Source organism: Phalacrocorax aristotelis, chromosome 4 (assembly GCF_949628215.1).
Source record: "Phalacrocorax aristotelis chromosome 4, bGulAri2.1, whole genome shotgun sequence".
NCBI lineage: Eukaryota > Metazoa > Chordata > Aves > Suliformes > Phalacrocoracidae > Phalacrocorax > Phalacrocorax aristotelis.
The window spans coordinates 3,024,733-3,048,705 of NC_134279.1; the positions used below are offsets into that span (position 1 = coordinate 3,024,733).

The 23,973-nt window shown below is 55.7% G+C and overlaps 2 protein-coding genes across 3 annotated transcripts in view; both read left to right on the plus strand.

Moving 5' to 3' along the window:
• FRAS1 (Fraser extracellular matrix complex subunit 1) overlaps positions 1-14,874 on the plus strand; it is a 173,675-nt gene extending 158,801 nt beyond the window's left edge. For both annotated transcript variants that reach the window (XM_075090041.1, XM_075090042.1), the window contains 15 exons: positions 120-276; positions 960-1,160; positions 2,513-2,700; positions 2,888-3,163; positions 4,213-4,445; positions 4,844-5,004; positions 5,802-6,016; positions 7,435-7,585; positions 8,641-8,748; positions 8,925-9,084; positions 9,820-9,936; positions 10,639-10,805; positions 11,137-11,342; positions 12,512-12,658; positions 13,665-14,874. In XM_075090041.1, coding sequence (XP_074946142.1) covers positions 120-276; positions 960-1,160; positions 2,513-2,700; positions 2,888-3,163; positions 4,213-4,445; positions 4,844-5,004; positions 5,802-6,016; positions 7,435-7,585; positions 8,641-8,748; positions 8,925-9,084; positions 9,820-9,936; positions 10,639-10,805; positions 11,137-11,342; positions 12,512-12,658; positions 13,665-14,249 — 3,072 coding nt within the window. In that variant the 3' untranslated portion in view covers positions 14,250-14,874. The remainder of the gene's footprint in view (positions 1-119; positions 277-959; positions 1,161-2,512; positions 2,701-2,887; positions 3,164-4,212; positions 4,446-4,843; positions 5,005-5,801; positions 6,017-7,434; positions 7,586-8,640; positions 8,749-8,924; positions 9,085-9,819; positions 9,937-10,638; positions 10,806-11,136; positions 11,343-12,511; positions 12,659-13,664) is intronic.
• A 1,746-nt stretch (positions 14,875-16,620) lies between these two features.
• Positions 16,621-20,243, plus strand: LOC142056873 (uncharacterized). Its single transcript, XM_075092398.1, has 7 exons — positions 16,621-16,773; positions 17,401-17,503; positions 18,080-18,269; positions 19,043-19,178; positions 19,278-19,398; positions 19,482-19,583; positions 19,792-20,243. Exons 1-5 carry the CDS (start codon positions 16,621-16,623, stop codon positions 19,347-19,349), a joined length of 654 nt encoding a protein of 217 aa, XP_074948499.1. The 3' UTR covers positions 19,350-19,398; positions 19,482-19,583; positions 19,792-20,243.
• The last annotated feature ends 3,730 nt before the right edge of the window (positions 20,244-23,973 follow it).

The window sequence follows — 23,973 nt, forward strand, 5'->3', positions numbered from 1 at the left end:
TCTTCCAGGATTGACAGTACTCGGACATTAAACCCTAGATAGCAAAGTACAGCTGGCCTTCAAGTGGCTTCAGGGGATTTATGCACATTTGCTGTTTTCTCCTGCTTACTTGGCTTTAGGTGAAGAACTGCAGTGTTTATATCAGTGACGACTCTGCCTTTGAACCAGAAGAGCAGTTCCAGGTCTATCTTGGTAGCCCACTTGGAAACCATTGGAGCGGAGCTAGGATTGGAAAGATGGACATGGTGACCGTAACTATCACCAACGATGAAGATGGTAAGCGATGAGTCTCAACAAGGATGTAAGAGTTGTAGCGTAGGCTGCAGTTCCAAGGTACTCAGTACAGTCTCATCAACAGTTTGCAGTTTAATTCAGCGCACATGAATGCGGCCAGCCACGTGGTCACAGCTCTGTGTGCAGGTCACTGATGTGGTGGCTTTGTGCACTGCACTGGTCTTCAGGGAGGGATTAAATAACAGTGGCTTGAACCCACCGTTCGTCCCGTTTCCCGTTCCCCTGCATTTGCATGGGGAATTGCTGTGCTTCCCCTGGGAGATGTTGCCTTCCCTCCACAGTGTCGCAGCCTGGAGAGATCTGTGGGGAAGAAGGGGGATGGCAGGTCCCTCTGGTGTCACTGCCAATGGGGGCTGTAGCACCATCACGTGGCATGGATTTGAGGACGTGTGGCTCAGTGGGAGGCAGGGGAAGGGAGAATCATTTGCCATCCTCTGTAGCCCAATACATGTGTTGGATTTTGCCCAACCCTTTGCCCTAATTCACATCCAACCCTTAGAGCTGCAGTTTTGGCCCCTGCCTTGAGGATCCCCTTGCTCTGAAGTTGTGTAGGTAGAGTCTAAAGGAGCTGAGCTTAGCTCACCGCAGTTGCTGAATGCCCTTCGTCTGTGAACAGTCAGCTGGTGTGCAAACCTGGGGCTTTTTCTTCACTGCTCTTTCTTTAGCACCCACCATTGAGTTTGAAGAAGCTGCGTACCAAATACGGGAGCCGCCTGGCCCGGAGGGTGTTGCTGTTTTAAATATCAAGGTGGTCCGGAGAGGGGATCAGAACAGGACCTCAAAAGTCCGCTGTAGCACCCGCGATGGCTCAGCTCAGGCTGGAGTGGATTACTATCCCAAGAGTCGAATGCTCAAATTCAGCCCAGGTAAAGGGTCCGTGGAGGGAAGGTTAGAGGTGGCGGCGTGACCAGTGACATTTTGTGTGTATCAGAAAGCAACGTGGAAGGGAAACATTCAGGAGATTTGGAAAAAGCCACTTTTTGCACGAGGCTTACAGCACAACACAGGTCTGACTGCTCCCAGTCAAGTGAACAGCATTAGCTGTAAGAAGGCATAACATACCCTCAGATTTGGGGGTTTAGATTTAATTTGCAGTTTGTTCTCGGGCTCATCACAGTCTTTGTGGGAAGAAACACCTATCCAGCTCTTCAGTGTGTTACAGGTGGGATGCAAGACTTTCCCCCTTTCCTTGCATTAGACGTGTCCTTTCCCCTCTCCCCCTCCGGTTGCCTAATCATTCTCAGTTCAAACCCACTGGTGTCTGAGCACCAGCCCTCTCCGCTCGATAAGCAAAGTGCCAAGCTGCTGCCCAAGCAGGGGGCAATAAAAAGGAGGAGGGAATGACAGCCTGGAGGTGCTGACCTCTTTACTGGGCAGACTGTAAATACCTAAGGAGACAGCAAGGTGGTTGAGACTTTGTGCTCGCTGGAATTTATGTCACTTGAAAAAATGGGAAGGCCATCCCAAATCTTGCCATGTTTTCCCTTACGTACAACATTTCATCCCTTCACAGTGCTCCATTGGATGAGAAGGATCTGGGGGGGCAGTTCTGGTTTCTTTGGTAATGTATTTTAAATATACTACCTAGACCACTTACTGTGTGGTCTTTTTTAAAGCGTGACTTTTCTGAGCTGCAGCCTTGCACTCTGCTGCGGCTGTAATCTTGTTACGCATAAAAGGCTGAGCTGTGAAATGAAAGGTGATCAGAGCAGAGGAAGAAGGACTGACGCCTGGCAGGTGACAGTAAAGTGGTCCTCAGAGGATGTAACGCTCAGCAGAGACCTTTCAGGATCCAGTGCGACAGCTCAGACAATGTTGCTGGACCAAGAAGCCCTCTGAACAGCTCTGCATACTGGTGTGAGAGAGCAGAGCTGCTGGCGGCAGGGGTGGGATGTACTTCGGATGATAGATTTCTACTACAGACAGCTAACACAAGACGGGCATTATTAATCCTCAGGTGACACCTGCTAGTAAATCTATCACCGGATCAATTGGATCAGTTGTCATAGCTGGAGTTTTATGTGTAGAGTAGACTGCTGTGTGGAAGGGGCTAAATTATTAGCAGCAATGAGCGGAAATAAATTTTATAATGCATATTTTATCATAATCTTTCAGTGGTCATAGCTTAGACTGGCTGTGCAGGATTTTTTTTATGAGAACTTCAGAGCAATATCTGATGATGAATCAAGTTCTCTTTCTCTTGCATTTCCTCTCACAGGTGTGAACCACATTGTGTTTAAGGTGGAGATCATGTCCAATGAAGACCGGGAGTGGCATGAGTCCTTTTCTCTGGTGTTGGGTCCAGATGACCCAGTGGAAGCTGTCCTTGGAGATACCAGCACTGCAACAGTGACTATCCTGGATCAGGAGGCAGCAGGGAGCCTGATTCTCCCAGCACCTCCCGTGGTAAGTTGCCCATTGCAATGGAAGTGTTTTAGAACCCTTCAAGTACAGACTGAAAAATGCCAGTGGGGTTTCTTAAGTAAAATTAAGAGCTGCAATGGTGTAGCAGGCTTGGAGCGTGTGGGAAGGTTTGCCTTCTGTGCCCCTCCCCTCAGCCCCAGGCGAATGCTACCATCTTGCATCCATACAGGTCGTCACCCTGGCTGATTACGACCGTGTGGAAGAAGTGACCAAGAATGGTGCTAAGAGGTCCCCTTCCCCGGGCTATCCGCTCATCTGTGTCACTCCTTGTGACCCTCACTTCCCCAAGTACCCTGTCATGAAGGAGCGCTGCAGCGAGGCTGGGATCAACCAGTCTTCAATACAGTTCAGCTGGGAAGTAGCAACCCCCACGGATGGGAATGGAGCCAGGTCGCCTTTTGAAACCATCACTGACAACACTCCGTTCACTAGCGTCAACCATAAGGTACGTGGGCCAGGTACCGGCATGGCGAAGCTGCAAGAGCACACAGCGTAAGCCAGCAAGGGCTTGGGGCAGCTCTCTCAGTCTGTGCACTCTGTGAACGCTCACGTGTGAAAGCTGGTTGCATTCCTGCAGCTGAGAAGTCACGCGTCTGAAAAAGCGGCAGCGCCTGTGTAAGAGCTCAGGAGGCTGCTGAGACCTCTGTCACCAGGGTTTGGCTGTGGGATTGTCTGCTTTCCTTCCGTCCTGCTCGAGGTGCAGGAGGAGCTTAGCTCAAGTTATGAACCGCTGTTCCTTCAGGCACTCATTTTGCTACATTGCTCCATGTGGGGCCTGAGACCTCTCTGTCCCTGGACTCTTCACGTCCTGCCCCACAAACAGAATTACTCTTTTCCTCTGAGGGCTTTTCCCAGGCGCTCCCAGCTGTGATGTCTCAGCTCTTCCCAGGCATCCAGGTGTGTTTCCAGACCATGCAGACACGTGCGTGAATCCGAGACATTTTTAGTGGGTAGCGCACACTTCAGTAACACAGATTGAAACCTAAACTCTCCTCGGATTTGGGAATTGGCATGAGATGTGTGGGTGCTTCTTTGAGGTTTTTTTTTTTTCCTTTTGGGTTCAGAAAATTTAGCACTGGTCTTCACTAAGCCTGCAAAAGCACCGCTTCTGTTGACGTGGGAAGTAGCTGTGAGCAGCCAGGCTCTTCAGTAAATCCCTGGTGGCAGGATACAGATGGAGCCTGGCAGATCATAACAGCTCAGGCTCCCTCTTCCCCACCCTTCAGTATGTGGGCAGAGTTAGGAAGCTGTAAAGGACCCAGCATACTCGAGCATCTACTGCAACGTAGGTAACAAGAGGCCAATCACACCTGTGTGCCCAAGTGGCCAAGCAGACATCGGCATGCACGTGCTCCTAGTTTGTGTTTGCACATGCCCCGCCTCCATGCTGCCTCAAAACACCAGGACAAAGTGATTTTGCTACACGGTCAGATGTTGCAACACCGGTGTGTCTGACCCACGTGCATGGTTTTTTTCCCTCCTCGTTGCCTGCAGGTGCTGGACAGCATTTACTTCAGCCGGCGGTTCCACGTGCGTTGTGTGGCCAAGGCTGTGGACAAGGCTGGCCATGTGGGGACCCCCCTGAGAAGCAACGTGGTTACCATAGGCACAGACAGTGCCATTTGTCACACTCCTGTGGTCGCAGGGACGGCCCGAGGTTTCCAGGCGCAGTCCTTCATTGCCACTCTGAAGTACTTGGATGTCAAGCACAAGGAGCATCCCAACAGGTACGAGCCTGCGGAAGGGGAGAGCGCTGTCCTTCACCGGGCCCCACAGAGTTACAGAGCTGGCTTGGCTCCAGAGGAGAACGTGTGTCTGAAACCACATCCCTCCATGCAGTGTGCCCTCTTGAACAGCGTAGGGTGCTGAGGGTAGTGTTCCCACTCTCTTCCTCGCACCCTGCTCTGCTGAGGGGATGCCCTTCCCCTATGGGAATTGGAGTTGGTGGGACAGCTTAAGGAACACATGTGTAGATGGGGAAACCTAGCTGAAATGAAATATCAGGCTGCCGCTAGCGGGCTCACTCTGCCTGAGAAGTGCTGCTCTGGGGTGTGGGGTAGTACGTGAGGCTCCCGTGCCTGCCAGGGCTGCTTTTGTCTGCTGTCTCACCCACTATTCGTTCCAGAATCCACATCTCGGTGCAGATCCCCCATCAGGACGGCATGCTGCCCCTCATCTCCACCCTGCCGCTGCACAATCTGCATTTCCTTCTCTCCGAGTCTATCTACAGGCACCAGCACGTCTGCTCAAACCTGGTCACCATCAGAGACCTCAAAGGCATCTCAGGTAATTTTTAAAGATGAATTTTGCTTTCCAAACTTGGGTGTAGGGAGAAGCGAGTGAAGAAATGCAGAGAAGGTGGCTTTGTCTTCCTCTGGCCTCTCTTGACATTATGTAAGCAATAATTAATCTTCCTGTACTAATGGCAGTGAATAGAGTCACCCCAGTGAAGATGAGATGCAATGCGAAGGTTTAAAAGATAACGGGGTTAAGCAGCATTACTCTGTTCAAGGAGGGTGTAGGTTCGCACCATGCTGGTGATTTTCTGCTTTTCAAATCTGCCCTGTGATACCCATGCAGTTGGAGGGGCATCCACAGGAAGCAGATCACTCTGTCGAAGTCATTGTGGTCTCCAGCGTGGCAACAAGAAGTAAAGAAGTAAAAGCAAATTCACTGCTGAAGTAAATGCCAGAGCAGAAGAAAAAAGGCAGTTTGTGTGTCTAACGCTCCGGGCAGTGGGGTGCACACTTGTTCCACGGTGGGCAGGGGGTTGTTCTACTTCATTCTCTTCATTTCATACTCAAGCTGTTCTGCATTTCTTAAAGTTTAGCTCCAACCTTTCATTAGTAGGTTCATAAGTTTGGTTTTTAGGATTCTTACCCCACTGCCATAACGTCTTCCCTTGTGAAGACTTGTGTATATTCGGTTTGACCTCTAGGATGATGAACGGAGAGGAGCCCGTTAAGCCCCTAATACAATAAAAGTCACTGTCGTGATTTGAGACTGAAAACGGGCCCTCAGTGCTTGTCTTCAAGCTCTTTAAAATCCAGAGTGATCAGTGTCCTCATGTGTCTCTATCCCAGAGGCAGGGTTTCTGGATGAAGTGACCTACGGCAGCATCACTCTCGGTCCTGGCTATGACCGCCCTTACCAGTTTGACCCCACAGTGAGAGAGCCAAAGACGATCCAGCTCTATAAACACCTCAACCTCAAGAGCTGCATTTGGACTTTTGATGCTTATTATGACATGACTGAATTAATTGATGTCTGCGGAGGCTCTGTCACCGCTGACTTCCAGGTGAGGTGCCATATCCAGAACTCTTCCACGTAATCCAGACCTCTCTCCGTTCTTAGGCAAAGCCCCACTTTGTGTTGATGAGTATTCGCTGGGTATGTTTGCTGCTCTCCCCTGTACAGCCAGGGCATGGGGGGTTTTACCTACAAAAGAAAGGTGCTTTGTGAAATGCATTTAATTTGTTTATTTTGGTTGGGTGACAGATGTTTTAGTCTCTTAATCCTCAGAGCACCAGTAAAATATTCTCTTTTTTTAATATAAGGATGTACTGGAAATACGAAACATTCTCACCTGTGCTCTTTTACAATTTTGACTGTGTTCTTAGCCAGTATAAATGAGCAAAGAACAGAGCAGAGGCACACCGGTTCATAGTCCTCAGTGGAGTGAGGTCGTGGGAGTTTTTAAGTCGTTTCTTAATTAACCGACTGGCTGACCAAAAGCCAGAAATGATGTTCTACAAAATAGCAACTTCCGCTACTAGACGTGTCTCACTGCCCTCTCGTGGACGAATTAAATATGTACATCTCACCCGTGAATATCTCATCAATGTTAGATCCTTGTATTAAATTCCCAGTCAGAACGTTACAGCCACCATCATGTCTTTTAATTCCTGCCAGGCTGGAATACTTTGTTAACTTTCCTTTTATAGCTCAAATTATTCGTACAAATTCAGAGAAGCTACTTGAACTGAACAACTGCATAATTTAGTACGTGGAGGCTGGCACCAGCTAGTCTGGGACATCTCTCTGAGCGCTCTCAGGGGCTTGCGGAGTACAGCTGCGCTCCGCAGATGATAAACATTGTATATATAGCCAGAGAACGGTGGCATTTCATATACTCTTAGGGCCGGTCCTGAGCGAGCAGAGTTGCTTATTTTTAATACACGGAATTGGAAACTGAGGGGGTTTTGAGGTGAAGTTGTGACCACAGCTCTTTTTGTACCATGACACCAGTGTGCTTTAGCACTTACTCTTATTTAAAATGCAGGTTTGTCTAAAGTACTTATGTGCAAAGGTGAAGACAGTTCAGGCAGTCATCTCTGACGTAATGGTAGGAGTTGCGTAGTACGTGGGGAGCGCTCTGTGCTTGCATACTTTTTCCCAACAATTCATTATTATTTTTCGACCGACAGTCCAGCAATAACTTTTTTTGGTAAATCAGCTAATTCTTTGTCAATAATGCTCAGTCTTTATGGATCAGTGACATTATATTGCTTCAGAAATACTTCATCCCCACATTATCCTCCCTGTGTTTAGGACATCCATAGCCCTGAACTAAAAAGGAGAGTTCTGCTGCAGGTACTCTGGCTTTTTTTTCACCATTTACTGAGCAGAACGTGAATGCAGGGGGGGTCGGTGAGTCTGGGCCAGTGCCTTTCCTTTGGCAGGTGCATAGCCACCTTTTTTGGGTTTTATTGACAGGTACGGGACTCTGCTCAGTCCTTCTTAACAGTCCACGTCCCACTCTACGTGTCCTATATTTACGTGACGGCGCCGAGAGGTTGGGCTTCTCTTGAGCATCACACAGAGATGGAGTTCTCCTTTTTCTACGATACCGTTCTCTGGAGGACGGGTAGGTCTGAGGCATTTGAAGGGGTACAGGACAATTGGTTTCTTCTTGTTTTTTTCTTTTTTTCTTAGTTTCTGCACTGCCACCACAGTCCTGAGCACGGGTAGCACTCACCGAAGTGAAGGGCATGCAGGCTGCGTCCAGGTGCGCCTGCATTCGTGTAAGCTTAGCGAGGGGCCTGCAATTTCCCCCCAGCCTCTTCCTGCTAATGGGAACAGTTGTCACTGAGCCCTGGAAAGTGCTGCAGGAAAAGAGCGCTCTCTTCACCAGACTTGCCGCAGCCAGGCAGAGGTTTGCTCCCTGTGGGATGTTTGGAGTGATTTCTCTGACACTTTGCAGTGATTCTTGTGTGGGAGCTGCAGTCACGTTCCTCAGCCTCCTAGCCCTCACAGACAGACCTTTTTCCTGTAGTATCCCCTTGTTTGTTAAAACAGCAGTAGCCCCAGCGGCAAGCCCTAAATCGCTCCTATCCTCTGCTGGTGGTTACATCCAAGACCTACTATCCGTGCATCTGTGTGTGGTTTACCCTGTGCCTGCAAGTCTTTTATTTCCAGCTTGTCGATTTTCATTTCCCACAATATTTGGAGCCTGTGTGTGCAGTGAACCCCTGCCTGCAGCCTTGCTGCTCAACGGGCTACAAGGAGCAGACAGTGCCTCACTGCCTCACCTTGGATTTTATTCTGCCAGCGGTGACACTAAGAATTGTAGAGGAGGGACTCGCAGAGCTTTGTTCATGGAGGGCCACCCAGGAATTAAGGCCAGGAATACCTAGAAAGAATTATCTACAACTTATTTTGTAAAACAAGTTACATTCACAGGCTAATCATAGCGGGGAACTCAGTATATTTACTTCCTTTATGCTTGAGTGAGACTTAGGTGGCACATGTGGATAGTGGAGGAAGCACATAGCTGGCTCACTGGAGGATGAACCTGATTAAACTGTGCTTTTCTGGAGCTCTCGAAAGTTTCCGGAGCTATGTGGGGCTGACAGAGCCCGCGTGAGGACCGACTGTGCTGTGTGGCCTCCCCAGTGACTTTGTTCTTGCTGCGCTGTGCAGGGATTCAGACGGACAGCGTTCTCTCAGCCCGGCTGCAGATAATCAGGATCTACATCCGCGAGGACGGCCGGCTGGTTATCGAGTTCAAGACACAGGCCAAATTCAGAGGTGAGCGCATTAGTCCTAACAGAGGAAGCAATCAACGTACAAATACAGATCTGTCCTGAAAACATAGGTAGCAGAACAAGTCCCTCTTCCCACGAGGAGTCCCTCTGTGCTGAGGTGTGTGGCATGGGACCTCCCTGAACTCTGCCTTATCTGTCACCTCCTTATCCTCACCCCAGGGCTTTTTGTAATGGAGCACCACAGCCTGCCAGATGTCAAGTCTTTTCTAATGACTCCAGACCATTTGGGAGGGATCGAATTTGACCTGCAGCTGCTGTGGAGCGCTCAGACTTTTGACTCTCCCTACCAGCTCTGGAGAGCCACCAGCTCCTATAACAGGTGAGGACTGCAGATTCAGCCGCCTTCAGCAGCTTCCCACAGCACAGTATTCTTAAGCAATGAACGTGCATGTAGTTCACTGCAGCGGCGGAGCAGGTTCAAATCTAGGCCCTGTTGCCCCTTCAGCAGCCCCAGTGATAGTGTGGAGTGGTCGGGAGCCAGCCTTGTTCAAGGGCTCAGAGCTAGAGCACGCAGGGAGCCACTGTTAGGGCTGAAAATGCTCTACTGGTTGTGAAAGTAGAGGGAGGGAAAAATGAGCTCATCTCCTTGTAAATGCCTTTTTCTAGCAATTAAGCCAGTGGGTAGGTAGATACCAGAAGTGACAACATCCTCAAGGTTGTTTTGCAGTCCGCAAGTTAAAAGCAGGATTTCATGTCCATGGCTGACTTAATCAGTAGTGCGGTGCTTGGTGGAGGTAGGTGTGTTAAGATCTAGAAATACATGGTTCACTATTTAAAAAATTCCCTTTCATTATTAGTTCTGTCTGTGCCTGTTAATTCTCACCGTCTGTGCTCTTGCACAGAGGGTCAAGTGAAACACAGCAGGTCAAATTTGTCCCTCCTGCGACTGCTGGAGTAGGTGGACATTTCTGGGGCGAGGGAGAGGTGCTGCTGTGAGCTTTGTCTTGCCTGCTTACACTAATTAGAAAATGGTGGATGTCAGGCAAACACATCAGCTGGGGTGAACAGCTTGGAGTCTCATTTGGTGACCGCAGTGTCTCCTGTCTGTTCCCAGGAAGGACTACTCGGGAGAGTACACGATCTTCTTAATCCCCTGTACTGTGCAGCCCACGCAGCCGTGGATAGAGCCTGGAGACAAGCCCCTGCCCTGTACGGCTCACGCTCCCGAGCGGTAAGGAGTCCCCATCATCACGGCAGGACAGTTTCAGCCCGTTTGGGTTGTTTGTGTGGTCCCAGCAGGTGTGTGGCATGCTACAACAGCAGCAGGAAGGGAAATGGGGAGGGGAGGAACATCCCCTCTGGCTCGGGAGGCCCCCTGCAACCGAGACTGTCCCCCCTCAGGGCGATGAAATACAGCTGGGCTGAGCTGGTGGTCAGGGTGCTCCAGACAGTCTGTAGCACATCAGGGTCTGTTATTCCTGAGCACAAGTCTTTGCTTTCTTTAGAAAAAAAGAACTTTCTTATAAAAAGTTGCCTTCATCTGTGTGCCTGCCTTTCCTCTGTCGCATCTAGCGAGTCTCTGGACTCCCAGAACGGGCTGGCCTGGGTCGTAAGTCTCGGCCAGCGGTTTTCAGCCTCGGGGCTGCAGAAGCCCATGTAGCCTTCGGCTGTTCCCAGACAGAAGCAAAATCGATCCTGTTGGGAGGAGGCTTCAGCTGGTTGTGCAGAGCCCTGCACCATTACTGGAAAACTGGGGCAGGGTGAGGGGCAACAAGTCACCTTAGGTCTCATACCTCTGCAGTACGGGCTGCTAGACTATGAATAGTAAAGCAGGAGGGAAGGAAGGTGAAGCAGACTGTGTAGGTCACCAGCGTGTAACTTGAGATGTGCCCAGACTAAACCTCTCCTTCTTCTTTTCCTGACCCAACTTCAGGTTTTTGATCCCGATTGCCTTCCAGCAGACAAACCGCCCGGTTCCTGTCGTCTACTCCCTAAACACGGAGTTTCAGCTCTGTAACAATGAGAAGGTGTTTCTGATGGACCCCACCAAATCCGAAATGTCTCTGGCAGAAATGGATTACAAAGGGGCTTTTTCAAAGGGTAGGATTTATTTTCTTTCTCTTTACTGTTCTGCTTTGTAGCTAATGTTGCTGTCTTCACAACTTTCATTCCTCTGAAAGAGAAGGGTAAAACCCAGATGTGGCTTTGCCTCTTTCACAGCAACAAACGGCATTTTGAGCCTGTTACAGCCCTATAATGGCACGGCCGGAAGACAAGAATGTGCTCTGGCGCAGTACTCTGTTATCTGCACTCGCAAATCCAAACCCTTCGGATCCCAGAGCCCCATGTGGTTTGGTGCATTTGGCTCTAACAGTGGTTCTCTTGTCAAATTGGAGGATTTAACCTGGCCGTTTTCTCCCACCCTCCTCAGGGCAGATCCTGTACGGCCGCGTGCTCTGGAACCCCGAACAAAACCTAAATGCCGCTTACAAACTGCAGTTGGAAAAAGTCTATCTGTGTACGGGCAAGGATGGCTACGTGCCTTTCTTCGACCCAACGGGCACCGTCTATAACGAGGGGCCCCAGTACGGCTGTATTCAACCCAACAAGCACCTGAAACACCGATTTCTCCTCTTGGTAAGTTTTCTGCTGTGGACAAAAGCGCGATATCCAGCTTTGTGTGTGATCGTGTCCGGAGAAGTCCGGTCTCTCAGCCTCTTGCTAACCTAACCGACCTGGGAACTGAATGGCCTCCCCACTTGCGGGGAGGGGCTGCACATAAGGATAGTCAGCTGGTTCCGTCCTCGCATTCTCACTAGCCTGGCTGTCCCAGACAATGTAGCACACTGCTGTTTCTCTGTTTGACTTCCCCCAACCCTGCAACATCCTGCAGAGTCTCCAAGCTGACCCCGTCACCCTCCCAGCCACCTGCACCTTTGAGCAGCCACAGAAAACCAGAGCCAGAATAAAGCGTGGCGCTGCGCTAAGCGCTTCCCTCGTCTGTGAGAGATCTGAAGTACCGGCTTGCAAAACTGTCCTCTGCTTCTGCTTTCTCTTTGGGGTTTTTTGGGCCCGACTACGAGTAGATTCCGACTACAAAGGGATGAGAAGTGAAATGTGGTTTTCGCAGTACTGGGCAGACAGGTGCAAACCACAAAGACAAGATCAGTTTTTCCTCAGTCTTTATCCATGAGTATTTCTTGCTCTTCAAAAAAAAAACCAAAACAAACCCAAACCACAAATTAGGAAGAAGAAGTAGTGAAGTACCAAGCTCCTAAAATTTCCCTTGATCTCTGCTTAGACCATGGCTTGGAATTGACAGGACTGGCATCACATAAAGGGAGATTTATTTACCAGTTACACAGAAATTTTCCTTCATTGTATACATCTACGATTAGCTCCCAAGATGTGTCCAGCTCTTATTACATGCTTTGCAGTTAACATTTGCCAGCATCCTCGCTGGCAGCCCCGTTACCGCTCACAGGAGGAGGGTAGTGTTAACGGCATTAGTTTGGCACGCGTATTTGAGCAGGCTGGTTAAACTCAACTCCCGATCTTCAGCTCTACACACCTAACATTGATGCAATCAGCGCTAAAACAGTATGAAGTGCCTATTATAGGTCATAAATATTTTCTGTGCAGTGAGCTATGTGTTTAAAGAACTGTCCGTGCCCGCGTGTAGGTGTGGAGGCTGGGCACTTGGGTTCGATTTCTGCAGCAGTAGGTGGGTGTGATTTAGTGACCTGCCTTCCGGCTTCCCTTTGGAAAGATGACCCTCCACTTCATAACGCCTCTCTGATTTCCAGGACCGAAACCAACCAGAAGTGACGGATAAGTATTTCCACGACGTGCCTTTCGATGCCCACTTTGCCTCCGATCTGTCCGAGTTCCACTCGGTAAGCAGCATGCCCGGAGTCGATGGATTTACTCTCAAGGTGGATGCTCTCTACAAGGTACGTACCAAGTGATACCGGTAGCCCAAAACTAACTTCTCTGTCCAGGATGTCCCAAATACTTTGTGAATTGTAGGCTCTGGGCCCGACGCTGCCTAGAGAAACCAAATCCACGCCAGGGTAGGCCTTGCAGCCTTCTGCAGTGTAACAGCAACCCACAACGAACTTTTCTGGCGTGGTGGGACGCGCCGTCTCCCTTCCCACCCGCAACACGATCTCCGTGAAGCGAAGTGGCCTCACGTACAGGTGATCACCTGCCACATGCAGATCAAGGCCTCTCCCTGATTTGCCTGGGGATAAATGCGAGGTGAGAGATCGGTGTCTTTGTTGAGCGGTGGGGCACGTAAGCGGTTCTGTCCCTTCCTCTGAAGGGAGCTGCCGCTCAGAGCTCTCCGCGCCCCTTCCCAATTACAGGGGCAGGCGACCTCCGGCTGCAGTTCCTCTCTGTGTGCAGAGGCTGACAAGTATGAGACTCGGAGGAGCCAAGCAGATGGTGGCAGAAACAGGAGGGACACACAGGAAGCTCTCGATCGAGGGCAGAATTTATATCCTGATTTCTGGGCTTTTTTTTGTCCCTCCCCAGAGAGGCCCTCTTTGTAACTCAGTGACTTCTGTTTGCCTAAGGGGCTTCCTGACATAGGATTGTACCATAAATTAGCAGGGGAGCTAGTCACGGAGCAAACTCCAGCACAGAAAATGAAGATGAGGAATTTGTTCTGGTGAATTTTTTTTTTTCCAAAGCACTCGGGAGAGAATCTCTTTAAAAACATATTATTTCTGTTCCTGAATTAATTATTGCAGTTGCCAAAGATACAACAAGACTGAACACCTGCTTGGTGGTAAATACTATTGCAGGTGCTCATAAAAACACACTGAGCTTTTTTGTTGATAGGAGTCAAGAAACAGGAGAAAAAACGCAACCAGCTCTGCCTTTACTTAACAAAATCACTTGATCTAAAAGCCGTGGTTAAAATAAACTGTGTGCCTGCCTTCCCTTTCTTAAAAGGTGGAAGCTGGACACCAGTGGTACCTGCAAGTCATCTACGTCATTGGCCCAGAGAGCAGGGCAGGGCCTCGCGTTCAGCGATCCCTCACCCGCCGCTGGAGGCGCGGCCGCAGGGACTTGGTCGATAGCGACGGGAGGCTGATGCTGGACGACTCCTTGATCTACGACAACGAAGGCGACCAAATCAAGAACGGCACGAACATGAAGTCGCTGATCTTGGAGAGGGAGGAAGCCGCCGTCGCGGCCTCCCTATCCCAGACGGGCGCTTCCCTGGGGAGCGCCTTTGCTGCCGTCACCCTGCTGCTGCTGGTGCTTTCCGGAGTTTGCCTCCTTGCCAGGAAGTGTCGAAAGCTGCGGAGGAAGCGGGAGGCTGCCAGAGCCGCCGCGGAGGAGCATCCCCTGAACACCAAGGTGGAGCTGCCCAGGGGAGCGGGGAGGGCCCTGGACAGCCGGTATTGCACCGTGAGGAACGTTAACATATTGAGGGAAACTGGGGGCGTCTGCGAGGGGAAAGGCAGGAAGGTGAAGCAGGTGAACTTGGAAGTCAAAGTCCACAGCAATTTGCACGATGGAACAGAAGTTTAGTGGAGCACGCACTTGGGTTTGCTAAAAGCTTTTTATAAGTTGTAAAAAAGTAATAATCCAAAAAAGAAAGAAACGCTAAGAAGAGTTATGCTGGTATTTTTATACTCTTGTGGGAAGGAGGAGTGGCTATAGCTCACCTCTGCTCCCGCCTGAGCCGCCTCATTGTGCAACACCGCTGGAGCCAGGCTGGGCAGGCGCTGCAGAGCTCCCCATCCGTGTCCCCACCACGCTCCACCAGCTCCGGCCCTGCCGCTTCCCTGAGGGTGGCCCAGAGAGCCCAGCACCTCCCTCGGTGGCGCAGAGATGGGGCCCGGGCCTGTGGTGGGCACCGTGGGGACATCATGTGTCCCCCGGCACGGAGGGGTGGCTCTGTCAGCCAGGGGAGAGAGCAGCAGCGCTCCCCTGCCTTGCTGGGGAATAACGCAAAAAAACCACCATCTTGTTTCGTACCCGAGGCAAGCGGCCTTGGTTTGCTGCTTAAAACGAGGCAAAACCCAGCAGAACACCAAACTGCCACCCTGGTGCTCAGTATGCAGGGGCTGGGAGGTTCATTGGGGGGTGCCACCTCTCATCTCGCCGCGCGCCAGAGAGTAAAGTTTGAATATAAACCTGCTGCAGAGCATAACTGGGGTGTCCTTTTGTCCTTTCCCTGCGCCTCCCCCCTCCTTTGGCCCCCCTGTTCCCCAGTGGGGCACGTGAGGGGTCCCCTCCAAGTCCCTTCCCCCAGAAGCTGGGGGCGCCTATGCTGACCCCTGCCAGCGTTTGAGCAGGAATATCATTGTTTAATAGCAAATGCTCCTTTACAGAGTACTTCGTAATTGGTACTGACTCATCATCACATGTCAAAATGCCGTGTAAATGCTGGACAGACAGCGGATCTCAAAGCCAGAGCGTGCTCCTGGTTCAGCTCTAGAAAGTACCTTTTCCTCCAGCATTTTCAAGCCTCTCTTCATTAGAGCGGACACAGCTTTTGGCAGGTCAGAGGTCACTGTCATCACCTAAACAGTAAAGTCGTACCCTAATAGCGCACAGAAAGTAAATAATGTATTTACAGGCATCGAATATTGAGTTTAATATTCAAAGCGCTATACAACCATTGAATGGGTATCTGAAATCAAAGCTGTGCTTCTTGTTCTGTGCTGAAGAGAGCATTGCTGGAGGCTGTAAGTCATTCCCACTCCTTGCATACGAGTATCATCATGTAATGGTGAGCCCATGGGGAATCCTCAGCCGGTAAATACTGGCTGTGGTGTAGAAACACTGCCAAAAGGTTGGAAGTGGGAGAGGGTGACGCTGAGTGCACCTCCAGCACAAGCGGGTGACACATTCTGCTCCAGGTTCTAAATCATTCACTGTCATAACCTGACTATTTAAATTATACTTTATTATTGAATAACTATTAACTAATTAGTTAATTAGACAACTTTGCTGGGCATTGCATTGTGCAAATATTGACTAAGCTACAACACAAAGATGGTGGCAGGGGTCTGAAAAGTGCTGTTTTGCCCACCTCATGCTTTTTATTTTGCCTGGTGCATGCCAGCATCCCAAAGGTTGGGGAACAATGCGACCAGGCCCCCACCTCTGGTGAGGGCCCATGCACCTGCCCCAACAGCCACCCACCAGCCCTCCCCCATGCCCCAAAGGCCACCCACCTCCCTCCCACGCCCCAATGCCCACCCGACTCCCACCACCCTCCCACCCACACCACAATGCACCCCACCACCCTCCCAAACCCAGCCCCGGGCTTTGGCCCCAGAAACAGTGACCAGGTCCCCAGTTCTGAGACCAAAGCCCGGGGCTCAGCCCACCACTCCCGTCCCAGCCCCACCATCACCCGCCTGGCCCGAGTCCCCGCAGCCCCTGAGCAGCCCCGGTGACGTGTTGGGAGGTGTTGGGAGGCCCGGGAGCCCCGGCGGGGCGGGCGGTGCTTGGGAACTGCCCGGGGGGACCCGCAGGACGGGCCCGGCCCCGGGTAGCCGCGGACGGCCGGGCCGAAGTGACGCTGGGGCGTTGGGGGCGCCGGGCTCCGGCCCGCCGGGCTTTATTCGCCGGCGCCCCGAGAGAGAACCGCGGCTCGGCCCGCTGCTCCTCCCGCCGGGGCACCGGCAGCGCGGCCGCCGGGGCACCGCGTACCGGCCCTCGACACCCGCCCCCGCCCTGACGCGCCCCGGGGGTCGCGGCACCGACCGGCCGCCGACGCCTCTCCCCAGCCACTCGGCCCCGACCCCAGCCCCACCTCACGGCCCCCAGCAGCGGCTCCACCACCCCGGAGAACCCGCGGACCGAGAATCTCCCCGCCGCCCGAACCCCGCAGGCCCGCACCGCCGCTACCTCCAGCCCGCAGCCGGCGCCAACGGCCGCACTATAAATGGCGGAAGACGGCGGCCGGGAAGGGCCAAACCTCTCAGGCCCCGCCACGCGCTGGCGCACTGCGGGCCCGCTTCCGCGCCCCACCGGTTCCTCCGCGGCCGCGCCCCGACTAGACCACGCCCCCGAGGTCACGTGCGCCCGGCGGCGGCAGGTGAGTGGCTGACTTCGAGGGTTCAAAACCCCCCGAGGGCCGCCAGGGGGCGCCCGTACCGCGGGAACAGCGGCGGGGGGAGGGGTCGCCAACGGCGGCGGCTCCTTCTCGTCCCCGGGACCGAGTGGAAACCGGCGCCTACTGGGTGTGCTACGGACCGGGCTCTTTTTAAGGAAGCCGCTGCACCAGGCCGGGTGTTCCGGTTACCTGCGGCTACTCCGGGTCGGGTTGCGCTCGCGAGGCCCCGGCCGCTGCCCGGTAGGTGCTGCCCGCAACTCGACTCGGTGCCCCCCGACCCGTAGGTAGCCGTTGCTGCCCCCGTCCCCTCCCGCGGTCGAACCCCCCGGCTCGGGGCTGGCGGCTCTTGCCGGACCCCCGGGGGACCCTGGGCGGGCGCCGGCCGGCGGCGGGGACCCCGGGTTCCAGTGGCGGGAGCTGCCGGCTCTGCCCCGGCGGCCCGGCAGCCCCAGGTGAGCGCTCCCTTCCCCGCTCCCCGGTGTGGGATCCCGGGGGTGCCCGGCTGGGGCCCGCTGACTTTCCCGGCGGGTTTCGGCACCGACCCTTCGGCGTCCCCTCTCGGGGGGCAGCGGCTGCAGCTCGGCCCGTGGGGCTGGGGGACCCCGGCAGCTCCCCGCCCTCCGCTACGGTGTCAGCCCTGGCTCGAACCGTGACCCGGCGACCGGCCGTGGGGGCCCCGCACGCCGCGTCTCCCGCCCGGTGCCCGGGGCAGGTGGGGACCCGGCGGGGCTGGGGGTCTCCCGGTGACCCCTCCTGCCGCCGGGCTCCCCCCGGCACGGGCACCGGCTGCTTTCTTCTCCCCAGCTCCTTCCCAGAGCGGCGGCCGGCAGGATGGATCCCTCTGGCCTGGTGCTGGCCCTGCTGGAGCCGGGAGAGCTCGGACTGGTGAGTGGGGGAGCCGGTGCCCGCTGGGGGCGGGGGGGGGGGGAGCTGGTGCCCGCTGGGGGGGGTGTGTGTGGGGGAGCCGGTGCCCGCTGGGGGCGGGGGGGGGGGGGAGCTGGTGCCCGCTGGGGGGGGTGTGTGTGGGGGAGCCGGTGCCCGCTGGGGGCGGGGGGGGGGGGGGAGCTGGTGCCCCCTGGACCTCACCCCTTCGGTCCTGTCACCCTCACGGACAATCCCCAGGGCTGTAGCCAGCAGCGTTGGACACTGCTATAGCTTGGGGGTGCCTCTGAGCCCAGCACAAAGTTCTGCTTTGACTAAAAAGTTCCTTTTTCAGTTCAAAACATGCTGTGGCGGGAGCAGAGGCTGCTTCAGGGACCCAGCGAGCTCCTGCAGCCCCATCGGTGAGACGGGGAAGCCGGACGGGGCGTGAGGGCTGTACTGGTGCTGCTGGTGCCTCGGAGGTGTTGGCGGCACAGGCGACGCCGCGTGGCTGTGCCGACACCTGGAGAAGGCTCATCGCGGCGCCCGGACAAGGAGCGCGGCCCCGAGGCGGCGAGCGCCGGGGGACACCGGTCACGGAGGACGTGCCGGGTGAGGTGAGTGTCCCGAGGCACGGCTGAGCGGAGCTGTGCGGTGGGACCGGGGCGCTCGGCTCCTGGGGCCGGCTGCGCTGGCGGGGCGGCCGAGGGACGGGCAGGGCAGGTGGGGTCCCCTGGCAGGGCTCCCCGTGGGGTCCTTGCGGGGCAGGGGGTCCTGGCACCAGCAGGGAAGTGTCGGTGGGAGCTCAGGAGTGTGGGGCCGGGGCCTGCACTCACCAGGTGGCTCCCCCAGTGGTCGCTGGCAGTTTGTGGGCACAGTGGGGGGCTGTGGGGGACCCCACCCTGAGCCAGGGCTGGGCAGGTCAGTGCTGTGTGTTTGGGGGGGGCTGTGAGGGTCGCCGTTGGGGTCTGGCCCAGACCCCACTGGCACTGGTGCAGTGCCGGTCCCGTGGCTACTGGCATTGGCCTCCGCTGCCATTGCTGCTGCTGCACCTGGCCTCACCCCTACTGGTAACAGCCCTGCCTGTGCCGCTCCAGGTCGGGGATTTGGGACCCCTTTGTGTGTGGGGATGTTTTGTTTGTTGGTTTGGGCTCCCATTTGTTTCAGATACAGCTTGGTTTGGAGTCTGGTTTTGTTGCTTCTTTTGTTTTGTCTGTTTTGGGTCCCCATTTGTGTGTCAGCTCAGGCTTTCCTTTGTTTCAGGTCTAGCTCCAGCTCATGGTTGTTTTGGTTGTTGGTTTGGGTCTCCTTTGTGCGTGTTGTTGGTTTGGGCCTCAGTTTGTTTTCACTTGTCCATTTTGTTTGTTGATTGGTGCTCCCTTTGTTTCAGGTCCAGCTCTGGCTGCTCCAGGTCAGTTGTGGCTCTGGTTGTAGGTGCAGCTCATGGACAGCCCCAGCTCATGGATGATGGCTCGGGCTCGTCTCAGCTGCTGTTCGTTGTGGCTCCAGCTCACCTGCAGCTTCAGGTTGGTTATTTCTGCCCCAGCTTGTGGATGCTCCAGCTCGTTTATGGGTCTGGTTGTTCGCAGCTTCAGGTTACTATTTCTGCACCCATTTTTTTTCAGGGCCAGCTCCAGTTTGGGTTTGACTGCGGCTCCTGTTCCTGTCCAGCCAATTTTGGATTCCAGTTTGTCTGAGGCTGCAGCTTGTTTTCACCTGCAGCTTGGGGGCTGTTCCAGGCAGCAGGTTTGTAGGGCAGCAGCTCCAGGGCATCGCGGGGCTGGGCCGCACTACCAGGAGCTGATTGTCCCATGTCTCTCCCTGTGCAGGGACAGATGGATGCCGAGACCTGGAAGAAGCCGCGCTGCCTGCACTGTGCGTGGCCCCACTTGCACCCGCCCGGAGATGGTGCCTGGACTGTGCGGCTCCAGGTCAGGATTTTGGGACCCCTTTGTAGGGGAGGTTGGGTGTTGTTTTGTTTGGGCTCCTGTTTGTTTCGTTTGTTGATTTGGGGGCTCATTTGTTTGTGTGTGTGTTTTCTTTGTGGTTGTTTTTTCATTTCTTTTGGTTTGTTTGTTTCTGGTCCAGCTCCGTTGGGGGCTCTATCTGTGTGTTGATTTATGCTCCCTTTTGTTTCAGGTGCAGCTTACGGATGGCTTGACCTTGTTCCAGCTCCTGTTCCTTGTGGTGCCATCTCACCTGCAGCTTCAGACTGGTTGTTTCTGCCCAAGGTTGTGGCGACTCCAGCTTGTTCACAGCTCCACGTCCTACTCAGCTCACCAAAGGCTCCTGATTTTTGTTCTTCTTTCCAATGAAGCAAGAACAATGGCAAACACCAGAATTTTTTGGACTCAAGTTGGTTTGGATTCCAGTCTGGGCTCGTCTCCTGTACCTCCAGCTCAGTTTCAGCTCCAGTTGGTTTTCAGCTTGTGCTTGCTCAACTGCTCCTGGCTTCTTGCCAAGGTCGTCAATCAATCACTGTCACAAGTTCATATTCATATAGAACTGTCATAATTGTACATGGTCTAAATATGGCCCAATGCCCCTCCCAGTAGCTGTACACACCTTGAATAAAGAGTTGAACAGTCATGAAAAAAAGTCTCTGGGCGAAACGGCACTTTTCAGACCATCTCATGCGTTTAATTTTGCCTGGTGCATGCCAGCGTCCCTAAGGTTGGGGAACAACGCGACCAGGCCCCCACCTCTGGTGAGGGCCCATGCACCTGCCCTCCCCCCTCCCATGCCCCAACAGCCACCCACCAGCACTTCCCCCCCATGCCCCAACAGCCACCCACCAATGCCCCTCCCACCAGCACCCCAACGCCCACCTGCCTCCCACCACCCCGCCCAATACACCCCACCACCCTCCCAAACCCAGCCCCGGGCTTTGGCCCCAGAAACAGTGACCAGGTCCCCAGTTCTGAGACCAAAGCCCGGGGCTCAGCCCCCCACTCCCGTCCCAGCCCCACCATCACCCGCCTGGCCCGAGTCCCCGCAGCCCCTGAGCAGCCCCGGTGACGTGTTGGGAGGTGTTGGGAGGCCCGGGAGCCCCGGCGGGGCGGGCGGTGCTTGGGAACTGCCCGGGGGGACCCGCAGGACGGGCCCGGCCCCGGGTAGCCGCGGACGGCCGGGCCGAAGTGACGCTGGGGCGTTGGGGGCGCCGGGCTCCGGCCCGCCGGGCTTTATTCGCCGGCGCCCCGAGAGAGAACCGCGGCTCCGCCCGCTGCTCCTCCCGCCGGGGCACCGGCAGCGCGGCCGCCGGGGCACCGCGTACCGGCCCTCGACACCCGCCCCCGGGGTCGCGGCACCGACCGAGGGGCCGCCGCGCCCCGTCCGTCCGTGCCCCCCGCCCAGCCTCACCTAGGCCCCGCCGGGGGAGCCCGGCCCGGCCGCTGCCGCCGCGGGGCCGCGGCCGCTGCCGCCGAGAGCGAACAAGCAAACGGCGACCGCCGACCGCCGGCGGGGCTCAAATGTGCTCGGCCCCGCCCCGCGCAGGCGCCCTCCGCGCCCCGCCCGGCCGCACCTGGGCGGGACACGCCCCTCCGCGCAGGCGCGCTGGGACACGCCCGCTCGCACCTGAAACTGCCCCCGCCCACCTGCTCGCGGTCACGCCCCGCGCATGCGCACTGGGCCACGCCCACTCGCACATCTGTGCCCGGCCCCGCCCCGCGCAGGCGCAGCCAGGCCCCGCCCCCCCCCGCGCCCCGCCCCGCGCACGCGCCCCTTCTTCCGCCGCCAGAGCAGCGCCGTCACTGAGCGCGGCGGCCGTTGGTACCGGGGCGGCGGGAGGGGCCGGTTGCCCGGGGCGCGGCGCTCTGGGCCGTTGTTGAGTCGGTTTCAGCAGTTTGGGCTCTGGGCCTTGCGCGGGCGCGCGCGGGGTGGGCGGGCGGTTCCGGGCGGTGGCCGCCTCGCCCCGTCCCAGCGCGGGTCCCGGGGCCGGCTCGGCGCCGGTCCCGGTCTCGGTCTCCGCCTCCCGCGGGGCGCCGCGGGCGGGAGGGCCGCACTGCGGGCGGGGCCGGGCCGGGCCTCCCTCGGGCCCAAGTCCCGCGCTGGCCGCTGCTGCCCGCCGTGCCGGGGCCCCGGGCACGGAGCCGCGGGGCGTCCCGGGCCTGGGCCGGGGAATAAAGGCCTGTGGTGGGGAGGGGTGCGGGGTCTCTCTGGACTGGGCCGGGGAATAAAGGCTGGCCTGGCCTCCTGTGCCCCGGGGCCTGGAGAGGGGCTGCTCAGCCTTGGGGGTCAGGGGCTTTGCTGGTGAGCACCAACACAGGCCAGGTGAGCCTGGTTTCAAGTCCTAAAGCTGACCAAATGAGCCTGCTCTCAAGCCCTAAAACATAGCACTTGGTCTCTCTTTCTCAGCTCTAACACTGGCCAAATGAGCCTGGTTTCAAGACTCCAGAACACAGCACTTGGTCCCTGTTGATGAGCCCTAAAACTGGCCATGTGAGCCTTGTTTCAAGCCCCCCAGATGCAGGACTTAGTCTCTGTTTCTAAGCTCTAAACTTGGCCCAATAAGCCTCATTTTGTTCTCCCAAAACGCAGCACTTAGTATCAGTTTCTGAGCCCAAACATGTAGGACTTGGTCTCTGCTTCGAGCCCCCAAAACGTAGGACTTAGTCTCTACTTCTGAGCTGTAAACTGGCCCCATAAGCCCCCCGGGACCTGGTTTCCAGTTTTGAGCCACAAACGCAGGACTGACTGAGTCTCTGTTTCTGAGCCTGGTTTCGAGCCCAAAATACACAGCAGTTGAGCTCTTGGTCTCTCTCTCTCAGTTCTAACACTGGCCAAATGAGCCCAATGTCAAGACACAGGACTTAGTCTCTGGTTTTGACCCCCGAAACACGGGGTTTGGTCCCTGTTTCTAAGCTCTGACCCTGGCCAGATGAGCCTGGTTTCAAGCCCTTAACAGGCAGTACTTCATTTCTGAGCCCCAAAACACAAGTCTTGGTCTCCATTTCCCAGACTTGAACACTTGTAACGGCCTCATCTCCGTGTTCATGAGCCCCAAAACCAGCCGCTGAGCCCCACGCTGGCCTGGTGCCAAGCCCCACCAGGCTCTGTTTCGGAGCCCGGAGACCCCAGCAGCCACTGCCCAGCACTGTGGGACTCATCCTCTGCTCTGCAGCCCCCGACCAGAGCTCGCATCCAGCTCCACTGAGCCCCAGGCCTGGCTTTGCACCCCCAGGCCAGGCTGCCAGCTCATCCCCAGCCCGTGGCATCAGCGGCATCACCCCCTGGGGGGCTGCGACGGCACCCTCGGGCACGTGGCAGGGGGAGCAGGAGGTGCTGCTCTGCCCGGGGAGAAGCGGCGCAGTGGGGCCAGCAACGCCCAAGGGGGGGAAATCGGGGAGAATAAACCCACCCTCAACAGCAGCAGCTTATTCGTGACCCCACAACACGCATAGGACTTTGGCTGAGGTACCACTTTTCTCTCAGATGGGTTTCCCCACAGCTAATCACGTCTAAGGGGCAGTGTTGAGAGTCTACATCACACCTATGGCCTGAGCTTAGGTGCAGAACAGAACAGAGCAGTTGTGAGGCTTCCCTTTACCCAGTGACCAAAATTCAACCCAGGAAACAGAAGGGGGGTCCCAGGTGCCTCATAAGGCTCCAATCATTCCAGGCTGAGGAAGTAAGTGCTTTTCCCTCTTAAGACTAACAAACCCAACCTCTTCAGTGTAAGAAATCAGCCTTTCGCACGAGCCTGCCCTTCCCACCACGACACAGGGGAAGAGGGGCCACAGCAGCCGCTGGAGCCGCTGTCCTCCTCCTCATTCCCACTTCTCCCTCCTTTTCCTTGCTCTATGGGCAAAACACACCAAGTGGGGGGCCTGGGGGGAAATGCCAAGTGCAAACAAATGGGAATATGGCAGTAAGGGGCTTTGGGGGTTCCTGTGGTGGACCCCCCACCCCTCACCAGCCGTGCCCAGGGCAGGGAGATGGCAGCAGGGGTTTGCCCCCCGCGAGCCCTTTGTGCCACAAACCCCCCACACGCAGCTTGTGTTCCCCAGCGGAGCCACAGGCGCCTCTGGGCTTTCCCAGGAGACCCCACGTGCCATCGCCTGCAGGCGAACAGCCCAGGGGAGCTTCTCCTTGGCCTTTGGGGCATTGAACTGAATTATTTTGGCAACTATGGGATCCACATGGCCGGGTGGGCGCTGAAGCCCCCTAGGAGGCTGGGTGCTGCCGCCGCCGGCACCTTCCCTGGCAGGGAAACCCACCCCGCTGCGTCCCGGGAGCGGCCGTGCTCGGCCCGTGGAATATGACATTGTACTCAAAGCCAGGGTGCGACACGAGCTTTATTCACCAGAACGTTACAGAGAG